The sequence below is a fragment of the Salvia splendens genome, chromosome 6 (assembly GCF_004379255.2).
Source record: "Salvia splendens isolate huo1 chromosome 6, SspV2, whole genome shotgun sequence".
NCBI lineage: Eukaryota > Viridiplantae > Streptophyta > Magnoliopsida > Lamiales > Lamiaceae > Salvia > Salvia splendens.
The window spans coordinates 4,292,524-4,314,416 of record NC_056037.1 but is presented as its reverse complement, the minus strand read 5'-3'; the positions used below and the strand labels follow the sequence as shown (position 1 = coordinate 4,314,416).

Sequence of the window (21,893 nt, the reverse complement as noted above, 5' to 3'; positions counted from 1 at the left end):
AATTTTTGGCATTTATTCTCTAAACATGAATACTCAACTCCTGTTGTCAAATCATCACCTATAATCAATAAAAAGTAGATATTCTAAGTATGTTGAGAAAAAACCAACACCGGTTAGTAATTTTTGTTTATACTTATCAAGAAATGAAAAATATAATTAATCGCAATTATAGTAAGTACCAACAATTTAGCGGAAGGGACAATCGAACGTGACAAACGGCGCAGTAAGGATAGAATTATGTGTGTGTTCGTGAACGGTGGAAATGAAAGAAAATAAATTTTTATTTGACGCCGTCACGCCGAGTACTCAATCTACAACCGCTGAATATCAAATATAAATATTCCTAAATCCAAAAATAAACACTAGTTTAAATATAGCAACTCCAAGTCATACATGAATCAAGATACTATATTTAACCTTGTTTGTATCGAAATCGAATCCTATTACTTACATTAATATAACACAATTTAAATCATCATGTGTCAATAATGGCAGTTAAGTCGGCCATCCAAATTGACCATCGCTACAAATTTCTGATTATGTATAACAAATAATAACTATTTAAATAGTAAGTAGTAAATGTAGTGAAAAATTCAGATACGGTTAAAAGCTTAAATGATTGTGCTCAAACTAATGTTTTTCGGAAATAAATGAAAAGAAAACCAAAATACTTATTTTAAATAATACTCCATCCGTTCCCAAAGAATATGCACTTTAAGGATGACATGAGTTTTAATGTAAAATTGATAAAGTAAGAGACGTAGAAAAAAAAGTAATTAATGGGAAGAATGAGTCTCACCTCATTAGAGAGAAACAGACTTTCTAAACTTAGAAAGTGAATATTATTGTGGAACGGACTAAAAAGAAAGAGTGCATATTCTTGTGGGACGGAGGGAGTAAGTAGTAGTATAACATTTTATTTTGAGTATTAGTACTAAAAATACTTATTTTATACACGGATAAATTAATTGATGAAAAATAAAACTTTGTGATGTTATATTTTGTCTTCAAATATGATCAAATTTCGCTATTTAAATACTTATTGTTCTTATATCTAAATACCAAGTACTGTGATTTATATTAAAAAACTAATGATTTGTTACGTGGTAGAATCATTTATTCGTCATTTATCTAAAATTAGCATTGCATCGAATGTTGCGATCAACAGTTCGATGACAAAAAAGTAAAATAAACGTCGTTATATAAGCATATATATAATGCCATTGACTTAATAATAAGTAAGGAGCTCAATTCCTATTTCATTACGTACATATATCTACCCCATAACCAAACAAATTGTGTCTCACATATCAATTCTAACTACATTTTGTGTACGTTAGTTTATATTTTTTTCAAGCTTAAATAATTATAACTTTGATTAGAAGATGTTCGCATATAGTATTAACTTTGACTTGAGACAATTATCTACGAATTAATATTATTTCCCTTTTAAAATTATTATTATTTGCCTAAAAGGCCATGAATGAAGTGAGGATTTTGTTGAATGATCATTTTGATAGAAATCCATGGGTTCAATCTTAAAACCAATTGATGATAAGAGGAGAGGTCCATGAGACTTATATAGTGAATTAAGCTCTTTGTGTACAACGATGTGAGATATTATTATATTCATTTTATGTTTCAATTGCCAACACTCTCCCTCAAACCATTCAAGGCGAATCTTGGAAGGGTTGGACTTTTTTATGATCGATTGGACAATCGGCCCAATTTTTTTTTCGATCGGTTGGACCACTGGCCCAAATTTTCAGCCCAGTTATACTGCTGGGTCAGTCATTTTTTTCGGTTTCAGCCCAGATATACTGCTAGATCAGTTAAATATGACCCACAGTCGGCGACCCGCTCTGATACCATGATAGAAATCCATGGGTTCCATCTTAAAACCAATTGGTGATAAGAGGAGAGGTCCATGAGACTTATATAGTGGATTAAGCTCTTTGTGTACACCGATGTGTGATATTATTATATTCATTTTATGTTTCAATTGCCAACACATTTTTCTACCACAAATAATATCGATGGTAAAAGATTTGAGTTTCGATATAAAATTGGTAAAATACAAAAAAATAAAGAAAATATATTATTGATGTATTACTAATGAAAAATCTACTAAAAACATAAAATGACTAATTTTGCTGACCACCAATAATGAAAAAATAAATAAATATTGATTATAGCCGGAGAGAATATTTATTTAGATCCCTTCTATCTACAACTACTAATTATATTTTCTATTTTAGATAGTTCTATAACAATTAGTGACTTTATATTTTTAACAAGTTTATCTTTTTTTAAAATGATTTTCAGCTTTTACTATTATTATTTCAAAGTGCTTTTTTTTTTAATCTAAATCTCTCGTGTGTTTCATAAATTTTGTATTCGTCCACTCATATTATTATTTGTTGTAGAAGAATAAAAGTATAAGGAGTAAGAGTGTCCACAATGGGACGTCCGCGGCTATAGCCGCGGGTTGGGGAGGTAGGCGGGCGTATTATAGTGGGGGAGTTGTCCGCCCCGGGGGCGGACGAGCGATCGCCGTGTGCGGGGCGAGGAGGCGGCGGAAGGGACATAGCCGCGCCTATAGGCGCGGCGACTATAGTGGGAATATCCGCCGCGGCGTGATATTAAATTTTTTTTTTTTGGTTTTTTTCCTCTATAAATACCACTTCCCACCACCTATTTTTCACCATTTTTACAAAATCCATCCACTCACTATCTACACAACCACTCTCTAAAAAATACACCGAGGAGACGACGAATCACCCGACTCTCATGAATCGGGATACAACGAATATTCGGCCCTAATTACCTCGTATTCTAGTTATTTACACTGCGATTATTTAAATTACACGTGATTGAAACTAAAAAATATTTAAAAATGAAAATTGATTATAAAATTTGAGGGCTATTGGAGGTGTCCACTATAGTGGCGGAAATAGAATTTTGGGGCTATGGACAATAAAATTGGGGCTATGGATAAAAACTGGGGCGGGGCTAGTGTCCGCCTTATAGTGGACACCCTAATAAAAACAAATACAATTGGCCAATATTTTGACTGTCAGTTAACTTATGGTGCTCGTCTTTTTGTAGGATCACACTAGATGGAATATCATTCATGTGCTTCGCATGTATGTATTTATGCGTGTATATATAGCTGCTGTGGCTCTCATTTTGAGCTGAGTCCAATCCAACGCCACAGAGAGATAGACAATGGCTGCGGTTGAATATGCAGAGAGCTTACTGCAAAAAGATGAGTACGTGCAGGGTTGCCCAGGATGTGCAGTCGATCGCCGCAAACAATTGCAGAGAGGCCTGCCTCTCAAGCAAATTCTCACGGTCTGGATGATCGTGCTCGCCACCGGTAACCAAACCCTTCCTCTGTGTGTGTGTGTGTGCAGAGTTCAGAAACCTTCGCGATTGTTGTTTTTCTAATTATCTATTTCATTTTTTGTTTTGTCTTTTTTTAATTTCAATTTTTTGTGTTAATTCATCGGCATGAGTAGTAGTTTGAATCAAGGAGAGTGCGTGTGTGTGTGAATCATGAGTACGCAAACCTTTGCTGTTTGATCGTGAACAGTAGAATAATGGAAATTTTCCTTTTAAAGTGTTGTTTTCGTGTCAGGGTTATGTTTCACGAATTGCTTAAATTTCCGTCATGATTCCAGCGACGAACGAACTTAGCTTCATTTGATTGCATTGGCATTTTCGAATTGCGACCTCCATCACTTCCTTGGTACTGAAGCTTATTTTCTCTGTTCCATTGCTTGTCTACAGCTCTGACAATAGCATCTCTCTACCCATTCCTTTATTTCATGGTAAGCATTTCGCTCTTTTCCATCATCTGTTTATTTTTTTAGGATATTATATGTTGCTGTCGAGTTGGACAGTGCAATTTTGGTAGGTCTAGTGGTTCATTAACTGAAGAATTGAAAATATGTGTTGTAGTTAAATTCTGGTACTCCAAGAATGAGGCTTACACTTGCTAAAAATACATATATGCCATCTAATTTGATGGAAATTCTAATGAAACATGCTAGTTATCTGCATTTTCACCTCCTCCTCATCTCTATGTTAAACTGTGAAGATGATCCAAATAATTTTTTTCCTAAACTGGAAAAATGTGGTCTGGCTGATGGCAGAGTAGCAAATTATTTATCATTTTTCCTTTGTCACTGTTGCAGATAAGGGATTTTGGTGTTGCAGATAGAGAAGAGGATATTGGTTATTATGCTGGTTTTGTAGGTAGGCCAACCTCTTTTCTTCTTAATATTATTAATTACCATCCTCTACTTATTCCTCACGTTATGAAGGATCCTCATTCATGATTGGAAGAGCTGTGAGTTCTACATTGTGGGGAGTAATTGCTGATAGATATGGTCGGAAACCTGTCATAATTATAGGCTGTGCCTCAGTGTCAGTAATCGATTTCTTTTCTTTAAACTTCTTATTATTCTGGGCATCCAAATAATTAGGTGTTCATCTGTTTTCAGGGTTGTTTTCAACACTCTGTTTGGCCTTAGTGTAAATTTTGGGATGGCCATCATCACGAGGTTTCTTCTTGGTAGTATGAATGGCTTACTTGGACCAATAAAGGTATTTAAGTGGTAATTTAAACATCAGCTAGTTGTTGTTTTTTACTTATTTTTCCCTGTTGGATTCCTCATTGTATTTATGGCTTCACTCTATGACCAGGCATATGCATGTGAAACGGTTCGTGATGAATACCAGTCGTATGGATTGTCAGCAGTAAGTCGTTGTCATATGTTTTATAGTAATTTATTGTGTGTGCAGTGTGTGAATTGTGATACCAACAAATATGCTATCATATATGGAGCAACTGACAGGAAAATAGATCATAGAAGAGTACCTGTTGAGGGTGCGTGTGAAACCTCATACAAATTTGAAGATCAACAATATCATCTATAAGATTGCATTGATTAAGAAAAGAATGACATGAATGATTTATACCTTAAAAACTAAAATCTCTAGAATATAATATACTCGTATTTTTTGGTGACCACAATTTATTAGTATGCAGTAGTTGCAATGACCACACTTCCACCATATTCCAATTAAGAAGATCTTCTCTCGTGAGCTAGTTTTAAAGAGATTATATCTTCTACATTGTATAAGATGTTACTGAAAAAACTGCAATTACATCTTTTAGGTATGCATGGTTCATCTTCTTCCACACGTCCATTTGCATTTTTGTAAAGGGCTTATCGGCTCCAAATGTTTTGTTTTAGCAGAAAACCACATCTTCTTGAAAGATATTGTCTGACACTTTGAAGGAACTTATAACCCCTAAAAACATCTTAGTAGCTCTTCAGAAATATCCTTAAAAGGGCCTAAAGTACTGACCTATTTTTGTTTCTCAAGTTACTCATTTTCAAATAGCGATTCCTGAGAATTCAAATTCAAATTTCCATAGGTTAGCACAGCATGGGGTACCGGATTAGTTATTGGACCAGCATTGGGAGGCTTTCTTGCTCAGGTACTAATATATGGAGGATGTGTTCCAGTGTTTCAGTATGTTTTATATAGTGCAACGGCCAAATGTTGGTTATGAATTTTCCATTCTGTAATCATCTTGAATTTGTAAACTATATAAAAGGCCAAGGGGGGAAAGTTCTACCTATTCAACTATAGATCATAAAATATACTAATAAAAAATATCTAAGGAACTTCAACCTGAAGTTTGTTTTGTATTTTGTCTTTTGGCAGTCACCGGTGGCATATCTATAATTCTTCAATATTTTCTGAATTACAATATGTCTAAATGTGTACATGTATGTGCGTGTGTGTGCGCCTGTGCATGTCATCACCAATTTGACAGTTCTTTTTTCCTTTGGTTCAATATTTGGACTAAGCCTGCAGACAAATTCCCTGGAATATTCACATCAGATTCATTTTGGACGAGGTGCATATAGTTATAATCCATCGTATCTATTTCTTATTCATATCACCTCTAGATTCTGGTTTTATGTACTCTAACTCAATTACATTTTGATAGATTCCCATATTTCCTGCCCTGTCTGATAACCTCAGTATTTGCGGCAGTTGTAACTATCGCCTGTTTCTGGATCCCGGTACGTTTCTCCATCTCTCATGCTATTTACTTCTTGAAAGCTTAATGTGTTTTTTATGTTATAACAAGATTTAAGTTGATGACAAAATATATATCCATCTGCAAGCATTAGCTGTTCTGGTGATGCTCTGTGACTGCCACATGTTGTGCAGTCAAGTAAAAGTTTAACTGAGCAGAGACCAGAGAGTTGTGTGAAAAGAAATCAATAGACGAATTAGGCTGTTGGACTATGTGCATGTGATTCCAAAGAGTAATTGATATGTTGCATATCTCTTGTTTATATATAATCATAATTATTTTCATCTAGAATGCTTAGATTTTCCAATATCAATTTGATCTAATGAATTTTTAAGAGACGCAGGAAACACTACACACACACATTTTAGTGAGTACATCTTCTGGAGGTTCTTACGATGCTTTGGAGGCTGCAACTGAACAGTCTGACATTAAAGAGATGGAGGAAAATAAGGCTTCTAAGAAAAGCCTCTTTAAGAACTGGCCACTTATGTCATCCATTATAGTTTATAGCACTTTCTCACTCCATGATATGGCTTACTCCGAGGTAAGTACTAATAGTTGATTTAACTTCTTAAGTTCCCAACTTGCTTACAATCATGACAAGGTTAATTTTTATTCGTACGCAGATATTCTCATTATGGGCCGAGAGCCCCCGAAGACTCGGAGGGCTTGGTTACTCAACCGAGGATGTTGGATCAGTTCTTTCAGTCTCAGGTATGGTTGAACAGTTCCTGCTAGTAATATGGAGTATCATATATGTCATCCTTTGTGTAGTTATAGAAGGTATCAAACTAGGTCAAAATATATTCTTTCTCAACATATTTCATTTTGTCGCTTTTTCATAAGCCTATGGACAATGTATACAGTTCCACATGCTTACTTAGCTTTTGTGTAACAATATGTCATGCCTTAGTAAGTATAGCGGCTTGATAGTTTTCCTCACTCGCTCTTGTCTGCTAGTAATATATTGTCTACTTGCACAAATTTCAGGTTTAGGCCTTCTGATCTTCCAATCTTCCTTGTATCCGATTATGGAGAAACTCTTGGGTCCCATCATGATTTCTCGAGTTCTAGGAGTATGGCCTTCGAACTAGTCATATATATGATTTGAATGTGATCTCCAGACATTCTTTTGCTAAGGTTTCTTTTTTGAATGCAGATTGTTTCAATTCCTCTGTTAACAAGTTATCACTACATAGCCATGCTATCAGGGATCACACTATCCATAGTGTTAAATATTGCATCTCTGTTGAAGAATGTCCTATCGGTAAGTGATTACACGCCTTCTTTTCCTTTTTTTGAAGGAATGTAACACCATACCTTCTCTAGTTTTGTGACAATAGTTGAATATGCCCTTTTTGCTACATGAGTTCATTGCTTCATTATCTATCAGACAAAAAATTTACATTGTGCAAGTAAGTAGATCTAGTGGAAGCATACTCATCAATACATTGCTGCACCTAATAGTATCTTTTTTGTTTGAGCAGATCTCCATTGTGACTGGGCTCTTCATATTACAAAATAGAGCTGTGGTAATTCTCTAATCGTTTCACACATAATAATTATCGAGCCTTCATGATTGTGCCTCTGGTAAATGAATGTATCGACTAAATGATCGCAGGACCAAGACCAAAGAGGTGCAGCAAATGGTCTGGCCATGACCTTTGTGTCACTTTTCAAAGCTGTTGGTCCTTTAGGAGGAGGAGCACTGTGAGTTTCCATTCAGAGTCTTATTCATTTAACCCTTCTTAACTACGTTTGATCGGTGCGCATGTTGTATTAGACATCTTGCTAATCCGTCCTTGTTTATCTCGATTTGTGCAGGTTTTCTTGGGCAGAAACACGCCTAGGTGCCGATTTCCTTCCAGGAGATCAAATGGTGTTCTTCATCCTCAACATTATTGAGGCAATTGCAGTTTTGATGACATTCAAACCATTTTTGGTTGAACGATGAAAATAGCTGATTCAACGCTTCACTCTAATTCTTTGTAAGCCATTAATCTTCACAACCAAAGCAAATATTTGCATGAAGATTGTCATGTTGTTGTAACCAAAACTCTAATTCTTTCTGTAATAGAAATATCATGGATAGAGTTTGTAACTATGTAAAAGTTGAAGTCAAAATTCATATTTTACTGTTGCGAATGTTTATTTATCTAGCTTATTCATACTCTATTTTCATCAATAATCAATAACCAATAATATTAACTATATATAGAACCATCCACAACACTCGTCTCTTAGCCGGGTTCAGACGTTCCAATTTTACACACACAATAGGATTGATTATACTTGTAAATTATTATCCTATTTATTTAATTTGAAAACCAAAATTGAGTCATTCTCAAATAAATGGTCACAGTCCTCGTAAAATTTGATGAAATTTCATGCGGTTAGGTTAGTAACTAGGAAACTTATACATCGTTGCATATTTTAATAATTAGATTATATGGAATACTAGTGAATAAAATATTAATAAACAACTAAAAAGTGAAATTAAGAAGAAATGGGTTCAGCGGTTTCAACTCGAGTTTTGCGTTTTTTTGACCTGCTTTATATCTCCCAAACGATAAAGAAATGAAACATCCTAATTAAATTTGAATATTTGAAAATTGTTATATTAAAAATATTACTGTATATAGTAGTAGTATTAATTAGATAAGTCTGGTCCAATTCGAAATTCCATTGCACCGGCCGATTTAACTGCTTGATGATGTCGAATATCGACATCTTCGATGAGGCAAACTCTCTTCAATATTAGATTATTTTAATTGAAATAAATTGAACCGATTTGAAATTGTGTTTATATATTGTACTCCGTTATATAAAAGAACAGACTTGAAGTGGAGTCGATTGACAATGATTGCAGGAAGAGATTCATGTACAAAAATTAACGTCTATTTAGTGTAAATAAAAGGAAAAGGGTGACGCATATAAAATGTACGTTTCATTCTGTTTTAAAAGAGGCTCAACGATCCAAACTGTATCCCATCTATCTCTTCTGACTCGAAGGCCAGACTTGTAGAATAGAAGGAAAGCATTTACTAAAATGATTAGAGATGAGAGAAACAATATAGTACTCCTATAATTCTTAAGCTATATTATTTTGAATATCACCATAATACATCATATTCTACACGTATGAATCTAAGTGAAAAAAAAGAAGAAAATTTGTGATCTACGTAATATTTTATTTTCAGATCTCTTAATGACAAAAAATTGTAAATTAAATGTATATTATCCATATATTTAAATATAATAAATTGTTATTTGCTATTATTTCCTCTTTCCGCAATTAAATCTCTTATATTGTCATGTTGAGATATTTATCGTTAAATATTTTATTTGATAAATATCTTATTTCATTTTTATTTTTTGTAGTAAATGAACTTCATATTCTATTAGCTCATTACACTACTCATGATTTTACTATTTTTTCTAAATATTTAGAAAAAAATATGTGCTGAAATAAGATGAGATAATTATTTATGGTTTCAAGGAGTATATTTTATAAAAATAGTGATTTGGAATTTTGGGACGAGGGAGTACCATCTATTCGTAATTTATCTAAAGTTATCATTGCATCGAAAGTTGACAATATTCCACGACATCTAAAAATAAAAGGTACACGTCACTTTGAAGGATCCGCAGGGGTTGAAGGACAACATCCTTCCGTCCGTGCCAGCGGCACGACACCCGCTGTCCGCCGCTGGCGCGGCGCTGCTCGATGCATCGAGCACGTCCGTGCCAGCGAGTAGCTGACGTGACACGTTCTGATTGGTCAACGGCATTTCCGTTGGAAATTCATTTTTTTAAAAAAATGAAAATAATACCAAAAATTAAAAAAAATTCAGATTCTAAAAAATATGGCCGTTTTTTTACTGTTTTTCTAGAATTTTTTTTAATTTTTTTTATTCCCAAAATCATCTATAAATACACACATTTATCATCCATTTTTCACATCAAATCATCTTCCATTCATCTCTCATTCATATTTTTTCATACAACTTATCTACATCTTCCTCTCTCACTCGAACCCTCTCAAATGGATTTCACCAATCTCATTGCGGAAGCGGAGCGCGAAGAACATGGATACTATGAACAATATCGTGCCGCCTATAAAGCCTATGTCACCGCGAATACCCCCGCCCCTCCTCCTCGACCAACTAGATCAACTCGCCGCTACATCCATCGTGATCGGGAGGGAGCCAACGAAAGGCTCGTTGCCGACTATTTTTCCGACCAGCCCCGGTTTCCGGGATAATGAAACATCTTATTCATGGGATTTTGTCTGTTATTTATTCTCTTATTTTTCCTTTGAATTTGTAAATTAAAATCACAGCGCTTGCTGGGAATTATGTCAACTTTGGGGTTTTTGAACTATATGGAGATAGAGCACTAGCTGATGCACTTGATATTGCTCTCAAGATGACACTGTCAATTCCACTAGCGGACATTTTGGCTTACAGGAAGGTTTGTTAGTACTTCTCTCTTTTCTGAATAGTTCTTTGCTATGGTTATTTCAATTTTTTTTTTTACTTTCCTAGCCTTGATGAAGTTAATGTTTGTATCCAACTTCCAATTATGACTTGTCCCTCCACCCCCAATAATTGTCTCATTTTGCCATTTTTATCCGTCCACTGATTAAATGTCTCATTTGCTTTTTTTATTACTTTTGGTAATGGACTTCACATTCCACTAACTTTATCTCACTCACATTTTATTATAAAACTAATATATAAAAGTAGGACTCACCTTTCAATATCTTTTTCCATTCACTCTCTATTACATTTCTTAAAACCCGTGCCCGGTCAAAGTGAGCCAACTATTTGTGAACAAAGGAAGTAGCATCTTTTGTCCCTCATTTCATGTAGTGCATTTCGTTTAGAAATTCATGCCCAAGAAGGCCATAGTCAACTCTCTTTATTTTCTTCAAAATCTTACACAACTTGTTGTCATACATTTTTGTGGGTAGCTACTTATAATAAAATTATTAAGGAGTGCCAAATTGGACTTGTTGTAAGCCCATCAAAAATCAAATGTGGGTTGAATTTGTTTTTTGTCCTTTTCTTTGGTTACAATGTAATGCAAACACTTCTTTTTATGAAGTCAAAAGAGAGTGAAACTAATAACTGAGTTGAAGTGCCCATTAGGATGATAGTTATTGTCATGTAGTTTCACTGCAGACCTTTTTCATAACCATAAAATAGAGGCCCTTAATTGAATTTCCTCCATTTTGCAGTTAACAAGAGCATACTTTGCATTTGTTGAGGTTCTGTTTAACAGCCATCTTCTCTTTGTACTGAGTCTTGATACTCACACCTTCATGCACATTGTTGGTTCACTTGAGTCCGGACTCAAAGGTCTAGATGCTGGTATATCCTCTCAGGTTCGTGAGATCAACTACTCCTTATTGTAATTTAACTTAAATACTCTGTCAAGTAACTGACTGTGGATACTATTTTCTCCAATATTCTCTTGCTCAAAGTTAACTGGAATGCTTACCAAATATCTCAGCGATTATAATTTTGATCATAACTACTGTGTTTTTTAATAAAAGTTTGTTTGCATGAACTTGGAGAACCTTATGTGTTGGTTTCAATTTTCTACCTGTATGATCGGTGATGTTTGACAATTCAAGATGACAACTCAATTAATGCTATCAACTTAGATTATATACTTATGTCCTAGCTACTACTACTCTTCATGTTTGTTTCTCGGGTCAGGACTGAGTAGTAAAGATTCTTGCACAATGTTTCAATTTTTTTGTGGTAGTGTGCATCCGCAGTTGATAACTTGGCTGCTTTTTATTTTAACAACATCACCATGGGGGAGGCTTCCACATCCCCAGCTGCAGTTAATCTTGCCAGACACATTGCAGAGTGCCCAGCATTGCTTCCTGAAGTAAGTTTTTTCATAATTTAGTTAGTCAAATAGCACATTTCCTCTGAGGCCACTATCTACCTGCTGGCTCGTTTTTGGAATTAGGACTTCCTATTCGTGTCCTCATAGACGCCCTCTGAAGCATGCGACCATTGAAAGAAGTGGAATTCGCTCTACATTAGAATCAAATGTTTTGCTAATTATGGCTTTGCTATGCACTTCCCTTTTTTATATGGGTGTCATGTTAGACATGGTAGCTGGTATAATTTTGCTTTGTTTTGTTTTGAATAGAGGTTTTATGTCTCTCAGCTCCTCAGTTTCTAGTAGAAGTAGCACATAACCACATTGTTGCGTCGCTTCTGATTCTACACTGTATAAAATGCATCCCCATTTTGAAGAAACTTTTTTATATCTTCCTGGTTACATGATACTCTCATTACATACATTTCTTCCTTTTTGCTTCAATAGCTTTTGCTCTTGCAATTAATGTGAGGAGGCACATAGATATTTTGTAAAGGATAGGATTGCAGCAAACCACATGCAAATTTATTGCTCGCTGTTTACACAATTTAAGTTGGGCATGAAAACTATGAGTATAGCTTAGAAGTTAGAACTGATTACAACAACAAAATTTGGTACGCTTAATGTTGATGAGAATACTAAACTTTCATGAAGTCTACAAGTTACAGATAGAATTACAGTCCAGATTCAGTTAGAAGAAACTGGTTGGGGTTAACTTGTGGCCTAGAGAGCGCACGAGGAGTGGTCATCTTCCAGCGAGCCATATTCCAATTAACTTCTTGGTCCAAATCGAGCTGCATAAATTCATGGCTGATGTTGACTGGAAGATACTGAAGTAGTTGAGTTGACACCCTTTCTTCGTAGAAAAGAGAGCCGATCTATATCTCTCTTCTTAGATCCTCAATCAATTTGCCATTTCTGCAGAACCATGATACACCACACGTTTACGTGCACCCAGAGATAAGAAAGAGAAAGCAAATGACAAATATGCAAAGCGAAAGCAGAAGTGTGATATGGCCCAAAGTTGTTTTTTATAACCCAATGATTGGTCTCAAACACATGCACCATCACATTTTTCCAAAGTGTAAAGGTAGAGTAGCCTAAGTGCAGTATACCAACCTTACTCTTATGTTTTGTGATGCTGGAGTCACCTCTCAAATATGAACAGTGAGACAACACTGGAGGAGATTGATTATTTCCTGAATGATATAGAAGACTGATCCTTTCCTATTAGCATTTCATTTCCCACATAGTACATAACTTGGACAACCCATTATGCCAAAAGGGTGGCATTTGCAATGTTGAGGCACTGAGATTTGGAAATGGAAATGATGCTTTTTAAATATGTTGAAATTGATTCAGTTGGAGACTTCTATTCACTGATATTCCAATATGGTGATGGATTTATAAACTAACAAGTAGGCATACTAACATAAATTTGGAGCTCTAGTCACGGAGCAAATATGGGGCAGAATTCACCAAATCAATATCCACAAGCCAAAATCAGTTGCACACTCACAGGGGTAGGCGTTAAGAGAGGGGGGAAGGAGAAGTAAAAGCATGTTCAGCAACGGTATATAAGTTAAAAATTGGGTGCATAATTTAAATTTTGAGTTTTGTAAATCTAAAAAAGGCAAAACATCTCAGTTTCTGTGCTTTCACTGTTTGTTTTAATAAGTTCTTGTACTAATTTTTATGTTTTACTAGGGTCCTTGTTCTACTAAGAAAATGTTAATAGTATAGGGACCTCAAGATGTGTTTTTTCTTAGAAAAAAAGAAGAAGAAAGGACTTACCACCATTATTAATACCGGTACTTGTATTCAGCGACTCTTGGGTTGCCTAACCACAATCAAGCACATCTGTATCTTTTAACATTTGGACATAGTAGTTGACAAATTTTTGATCCAACTCGTAGTAATATTCCATTTCCTTCAATGGTTTCATGTCCAGGTCAATGAAAGATGCCTAGAGATTGTGGTCGGATTGCAAAAAACAAATAGATAAGTTAAAAGAGCTATATCTGAATACAAAATACAATTCTCCTTGAAAACATAACACAATCATGGATTTCCAAACAAGGTAGCAAAAGATAAAGTATTAATAACTGAATACGACAATGGACATGGAGATTTAATTCCAAAGTGTTATTTACATGCATCTGTGACTAACTTCACAAAGTGCAAGTGATAAACAAGTAACAGGAACATCATACATAAAGCTAGATCCAGAAGTGAAGTCCGTGCTTTTAAATCACATAGCATGAAAGGCATCAAAGTGTAAGTAAATTTTGTTGCCAGAATTTAACAAGTTCATGCTTCTATATCACCAATAAACCTTTTTCGAAACTCCATACTGAAGACTATTGATTCCAAAAAATAATAATGCTAAAAATACAGAAGGATCAATTGGTGTCCACCTTGTAATAAAAGGTTTGCTTGCTTGATTCCAGAAAGACAGCACGATGTAGAGATTCCTCATCCATATTTATTATGGACTTGAAACTAATCATCATACTTGAGTCCTTTGCAGTGGCTGATATCAAGTAATCCCTCACAATTCTCACTTTATCACCCCTTTGCATTGAGTGAATTGATGAATACCTTGCTGGGAATTTTTTCCCACCTATTTACCGACATACCACACAAGGCTGAGAAATAATATCATAGTAGGAATGAATTGCACCTTCTATATCAATAGCATCAAGCTTCTGTACTTCAAGAAGCCGATTTAATAAGCCAGACTTAAAAATAGTTTCAGTGAGCAGATCTACAAAACCCTTGATGTGCATCCCATCTTTTGCTGAAATGACATGTTTAAGTCCGTCATGGAATGATTGAGCAGCCGCAGAACTAGTGCTGTCTGCAGTGCCACCCATGCCTCCAAAAATAATTGAACCATTTAAGAAAACCCGAAAATTATTCTGCGGTATTAGAGAGAGCGTTTCAATTGCTTTTTGTATTCCATCCTTGGATCCAGAAAACAAATCTAGAGGATGATATTGACTTATTTGAGATATCTGCATATGAAGAATCCCATCAGTTATGCTCGAAGAAACACTTCTATAATAAAAATAGTCCATGAAATAAAAGAGTCTTGCGTCATTTATAGAGTTAAAAAGCTGCAATGAGCAATGCGCATCAATCATAAAATTTTATTTCCAGGTTACATATCTAGGCATTACCTTTCCTCGATGCAATTTTAGAGCTTGGTGCATCTTAAATCGAGTAATTCTCTTTTTGACTGCATTTCCCTCAGCTATAAATTCTGAAGTAGGAAGAAATCCGCCTTTGGGCTGCTTTTGCATAGTAAGAGAAAAAGTGAAAAACGTAATGAACTCCTATAAAAAATTGTTAAGGAAGTGTGCATCTGTAGACGAGATATAGTGCACATAAGTAGGACAAAAGCACTAGGGAAGCACCTTTATCTCAGTAGTCTATGATGGCTACTGAGTTACGATTGGGCATAAATTACAGATAAAATTAATGCGTCAAACATAAAATTTGTATTTCAAACAATTTATACACGTCTGCCCTAATTTGACCCACTACCCTCTTACCATCAGAAATTCATAGCTCAACACCCAAATAACAATTAATTATGAAGAAAATTTTTAGCAACCCAGTCTGTCACAATACAAAGAAAATATGCTCCAGAATAGCTCAAGCAAGCATAAACTGTTCAATAATTCATCTTTAATCAGAGAACCATAGGAAAATATTTATCCAAACAAACTTGAGATGCATCTCATACCATGAGGAAACATTGAATGATCAGCAATTAGAAGAACCGAGTCATGAAGGGGATTGACTCTGGCAGCATCAACACGACATGATGGACGCTGACAAAGAACCTTATTGTCAACTGCCTCCAAAAATTCTCTTGACACAAGAACATGGATCTGCAGCAATTTGCATATAAATTCCAATGTCTCAGTTACGCTAGAAACAAATATATGAGTCCTTAAAATGAAAATTAAATGCTTCACTTTTTCATGTGAAACCAAGTGACCAACCCATTATTCTTCATTGTGTGCTGTGTTGAAAGTACTAAATATTGCATTTTAATAGTGTACATCCATTTTAATACGTCCAACTAAAAGAAATACACATCAGCTAACCATAATTATTTTGTTACAACATTAAAAAAAATTGAATTGTAAACGAAGTACATGTACTCTGACATACAAATGTTGGACACTAAGACGAACAAGCATAACATGCATGAAGATGTTATTACTGAAAACACTACTAGGATTCTTAGTAAGTAAAATCATAGATCATGATCTTAAAAATAAAAGGAGAAAATGATAATGCTCGCTCCAAACTTTTCTAGAAAAATATCTTACCCCTGCATCAACATGCTCTGAACCCAAGAGTGGACACATTAATTTCTGTACATATATATGTGCTCTGCAATTTCCCTTGTAGGTGCTGAAACTATGCCTTCAAATTTTCCCCACAAGAGGGATTCATGGTTGATTAATGCTGAATGACCATTCACACATTCAGTTCTATCATTTGGAACTTTTTGTATCCTTAAAATTTTTCCAACCTATGCATGAGAGAAAAGTGAACGCATTTAGACATTTTTACAAAATGTAGCATATACTAGTAGCAAGCTACCATCTACGGATGTATTAAAAGTCTCTCTTTATATCTACAAGAGATAGAATTGTGTACCCCCTTCATGAGATGATTCTTTTAAGGTCTTCTACTTTTATCAAACAAGAGATTTACCCTTTTGATTCATAAAATAAGTCATTGCCTATTCATGCATATAAATCCAAACATGAATGTGTATGCATTAAGTTATTTCATCCATTACAATTAATGATACTCCAAACATGAATGTGTATGCATTAAATTATTTCATCCATTACAATTAATGATACTCCAAACATGAATGTTCATCTATTACAATTAATGATGATCCAACATAATTTTTTTGATGGTAACTTACAGCAAGTCTAAGTTGAGGACCAACTTTCAAGAAATGTAAAAGCTAGGAAGGCATCTATAGTGACTTTATCATTTTTTTTAAATAGTAAGATCATAATTCTTTGCACAAATAAAATCTACTTACAAGGGTGCAAAATTGAGTTTATTCCATTTCTCTCCTCAGCTAGATTTAAATAGTTTAAAATAAAAAACGGCCAATATCACACCGGGAGATGAGTTTGAATATCAATAAGTTGAATCTCAGAAAAACAAGATAACAGCAAAAAATAAGAAACTGTCCTCGTATTATTTACCTAAAAGTTTTTACTTTCCAAAAAGAAAAAACAAATGTCAACTCTAGCAATCAACTTCAGAAGATCTAGCATAGTTGTAAAAGGAAAGTAAAAGAGAGAAATTGTACAAAATGAGGAGAGCTTCCACAATAAGCAAGAACTAGGTTCACAGCTCCTTCTCCTCTGTAAGTCCATTCCTCCGCATCTTTGCCTTGCAAAATTGCAGCCATCCACTTCATTCAAAATAAAAAACCACTTCTTTCCGGTTCCAATTTCGCACACAAGGAGGTCTAGAATCTGCAATAAAGCACTAATAACAGCAGTAGTATTTTAAACAATACCAAAGCCAACCTAGAAAATCTAATTGCCAAAAGAAAATGAACAGCATGCAAAACTGTAATCCAAGTCAAGGTTCCTTCAATATGAAATGAATTGCATAAACTAAATACCGGACTCAGTGAGTCTAAGCAAAAAAAAAAAAACTGAAAATTCAATACGCAATTCAGTTGAACAATCATGATACCACACATTGGCACATCATTCATTTGAACAAGCATGCATTCATTCAACGCATCAAAACATATGTTATCAGCAGTAAATCAGAAATTATATCACACCATTCATTATAGGCATTTTTATAAGAGAACGTCAAGGGAAAGGAGTGTAAATGCTATCAATACCAACCTCGCTTATGAAGAACAATGTAGCCCTTGAGTTGCCTCACACATGTGCATGGTAGAAAGATGGTGAGGACACGCTGCTTGCTGGAGGATGGAGAGGATTTAGGGGTTTTATTTTCTGGTTTCAATAAAATTAGGGGAAAAGAGCGGAATTGATGAGCGAAGGGGAATGGGAGAAGACGACGGGAAGCTGGCGGTGGGACCGCTGATGTTCGGCAGTGAGGGAAAGCAGCGGCGGCTGTGGGAGAAGACGGACGGCGATGACATTCGCCGGAGGAGACAGTCGCAGAAATAGAGAGAGGATAGTTTAGAGAGAGAGAGAGGGCTGTTAATTTTGGGCTTAAACTTATTTAAAAGTTGGGCCAAATTAATAAATCTTGTTGAATGAGGAGTATTTTTATGAATAAACTATTTCAAAATTCACAACATTAATTACACACAATATTTTAAATATGTACTAGTAATAAAATGTTTGGCTTGATCCTAATATATCAATGATTGCAAGAGATAATCGACACAATATTGTTTTTTTCCAAGACAACCGATATACTTTAGAATATCATGTACATTAGTGAAGTATTATATTTCCACGTATTTCAGCATGAAAGTCGATATTTAATCGTGAATATACATATTTTCATTAACTTCCCATCAATTTCATAGTTCTCTACTGTAGGTAATTTTTCTATCTTTTCCACCTAATACAAACTGAGATAAAAAGATAAGAAGACAAATAAAATGTGAATGTTTTCCATATTTTCTTATCCCTTTTAATTGATATAATTTTTACTAGAAAAGAGACCACATTCTTAATATTTTAAAAACGTAAACATGCATATGATATGCCGAATTAAGTTCAAAATCAATAGCTTATGAATTCAAACCTTAATATACTTTTTTAGGGCCAATCAATTTGCTACATTGAATTTGACGTATTTAAGCTATTGTCCAAATTTAATTATTTCCAACTGCGAAGAGATTTTCATTGGTGACAAAATATATAAGCAATAAAAACTTGATCATGTCCATTAATATCGATATATTCGAATATGCAAAGTAATTAATACATGTTCGAATTTCAAAACTATGTACACTAAAATCATATTCTAATCATACGGCATAACAGCCATAACTCATGTCCTTCAATTTATTTATGGAATTACATGAATAGTAAAATGAAGTAGAAGAAGATGAAATTAAAAGTGCATAGACATATACCAACCATTGATACTTAAATCATGTAATTATAACTAAAAGAGTACTTAACAAATCAGATCGAAATAAAAGATTCAGAAATGGAACTAATTAAAGCTTAAGATCCAAATCAAGTCCTAAATCATCCTTCCCATCATCAACATTTCCCAATCTGAGCCTATTATCATCACCTTCATTGGTCCTAGTAGAAGAATTAGGGTTAATAACTCCAAAATTAAACTTATAATCACGTGGCTGAAAAATTTCCAACTTCAAAGCATAATCTGGTGTTGATGGTGATGGGTCAATTAGGTAGGGCCGGGGCATCTTCTCCCGGGGTACGGAATAGGCGTACTGCGACGGCGCGTGATGATAGGAGTAGGGTTTAGGGTGAATCATATTAGATTGTGCCCTAACCCCATGTGACCTTAAGAAAGAATAATTGTGTGTTGAGTAGGGGTAGTAGGAGTAGCCTTGCATCGGCGGGTGAGCGTCAGGGCCCGCGGCCGTCAAATCAACCATGTTGTGGCGGTGCTTGGCTAGTGCCCTCTCTTGTTTGTGCGCGTTTTGGTGGCCTCCCAGTGCTTGAGAAGTCGAAAACTCCCTCCAGCAAAAACTGCAAGTGAAAGTTTTCGACTTTGAGGGTTTAGGGTCGTCGCTAGGGTTGAAAAGATTAAGCTCGTGGAGCTTCGGACTGTTAGGGTTTCCTTTATCCCTCGCCTCATTGTTGGCCGGTCCAAGATCTAGCACGACACGCGGCATGGTCTCGTGTTTCGTGCCGGATTCATCCTCCTCGTCCTCCTCTTCCTTGATCGCGTGATTATTTTTCGATGTGACGGAAATGTTGGAGGCCTCCGAGTGACATGGCTCGAGGGATGCCATAGTGAATTAATTTTCTTTTGTTTGGTGTTTGAAAGTTTGATTCAAGAGGGGTTATATATAGTGTTTGTTTGGATGATTGGAGAAATTAATTATTTATGGATCCTATGATTATGAAAAAATATCCCAATCTACCTTCAATGCGTGGCGTTACCTTTTGACGAATTTGGAAAATAAAATAAAACTTTGTTATTTGCTAACTTCTTAATTAACAAAGCAATAAGTAGACATTATGACTAAGTTTTGAAATTGAAAATTTAATTATGACAGCTACCTACTTAAACATGCAAGTTTAGGCTTTGATACTCACACGGTTGAATCCTTTTATATTTATCCAGATTTTGTACGATTTTACCTTAATATTTTTTTTTATCTTAATTAGATTGCAAAACCTCTTTCATTGTTATTTATGAAAAATATCTTTGTCCATATAACATTAATTTGGGTTAATTCCTAAACTTTGAAATTTCTAATTCGTGAAATTTTCCAAAAATGCAATACTGGAAAATAGACACAATGTAAGACAGAAGTTGATATAATAAGTAAGAGTACAAGCTATGTTTGAACAATATACTAAACTAAAATAAACTAATTAATCTAGTTTGATCTAATCAAAACATCTTCATTTTAATTGAAGTTCACGTATTTATCGACCAATATACTGTCTATGTTCATTTCACAATCTTTTTTTAATTTTTGTACTACAATCAAAACAATATGGTTTCAATTGCCATGTACAAAATCAGAAGAATCTTATATTATTTTTGTGGCTGCAAAAAAATGTGCAATCCCTCATAAGCTGACAAGTTATTAAGTCCGGATATTTACACGCAATTATTTCTAATTTAGACATATATTATTCAAAATCAACATTAATCTTAAAGGTTCAAATGTTCGAAAGAATGGATGCATCATCCATATATACATGTCCTTCTTAATATCTTCATAAATTAAAGTACATATATAATATATTTACTATATACTCCACTTTTTGGATAGTTAAAGCAAAATAAAAATAAAAATAGAACATTCTTATGTTGGGAGTAAAAGTCTTTCTAATTTTGTGAAGGCTTATCCTCTCCAAGCCAATTAATCATGATATCCTTTTTTCAAAATATAGAGAGAAATATGTACTAATTAATGCATGAGCTACATTTTTCGATTGTGAAGCATGTAAACAAATTAAGACTTATTAACATGTTGCTCGGTAATTGGCTTCTTAAATGAATTAATTCAAGAATATAAAATAATTGATTTGATAGTTCCGAGTGAGGGAGACAAGATTGTGGATAGATGATCATTAGGTTTTATTAATTTTAATTCCTAGCTACTTTATTTGATTATATATTCATTAAGGATATTAATTATGTGAATAATCATATTGAGGCTACAATGTTTTAGTTCGTGTGAAAGTATTTTCTCTTTTAGTTTTCAAAGTGGATAGAAACTACGGTTTCTATAGTACTGTATATTAGTAATACTAGTATATAACTAACTATATTTTTGTAAGTCTCTATAGCCCACTTCTAGAACAAAAAAGTAAACATTTTAAACTTAAAAAGGTTTGTTTGAATTCTAGTACTAAATTTGAATAAGCTCGTGAGCTTTGAAGTATTGAGTAAATCAAGTTCGAAGCCTAACTTAATAATAGTCGAATAAGTTTGAGTACATAAATATTCGATTCGGATTGGTCCTCCATAACAAGTGCTAATCATACAAATGTAAAAGGAATATAGTATGGATAATAATTAATAGCCAACAAAAATACAGTCATTGCAGCTGGAAAATAAATAAATAATGTCATATTCAGGAAAGGAAAATTATCAATCAATGTCCATATTTATATGGAGAATTAAGAGATTGTATAGGTCTTTTAAGTAT

At 34.4% G+C, this 21,893-nt stretch overlaps 2 protein-coding genes and 1 pseudogene across 2 annotated transcripts; 1 reads left to right on the top strand and 2 right to left on the bottom strand.

The window, feature by feature from the left end:
* Positions 1-3,187: 3,187 nt before the first annotated feature.
* LOC121806446 (protein ZINC INDUCED FACILITATOR 1-like) lies at positions 3,188-8,288 on the top strand. The gene is made up of 16 exons (XM_042206483.1): positions 3,188-3,379; positions 3,793-3,833; positions 4,200-4,260; positions 4,329-4,431; positions 4,509-4,611; positions 4,711-4,764; positions 5,450-5,512; positions 5,889-5,938; positions 6,032-6,107; positions 6,468-6,668; positions 6,751-6,838; positions 7,115-7,200; positions 7,284-7,391; positions 7,612-7,656; positions 7,746-7,834; positions 7,949-8,288. The coding sequence occupies exons 1-16, from the start codon at positions 3,229-3,231 to the stop codon at positions 8,076-8,078; spliced, it is 1,449 nt and encodes a 482-aa protein (XP_042062417.1). The 5' UTR covers positions 3,188-3,228; the 3' UTR covers positions 8,079-8,288.
* A 4,293-nt stretch (positions 8,289-12,581) lies between these two features.
* LOC121806759 lies at positions 12,582-15,420 on the bottom strand (annotated as a pseudogene).
* Positions 15,421-19,244: 3,824 nt separating this feature from the next.
* Positions 19,245-20,015, bottom strand: LOC121807976 (transcriptional regulator SUPERMAN-like). The gene has a single exon (XM_042208313.1). The coding sequence runs from the start codon at positions 20,013-20,015 to the stop codon at positions 19,245-19,247; it is 771 nt and encodes a 256-aa protein (XP_042064247.1).
* Between the last annotated feature and the right edge of the window lie 1,878 nt (positions 20,016-21,893).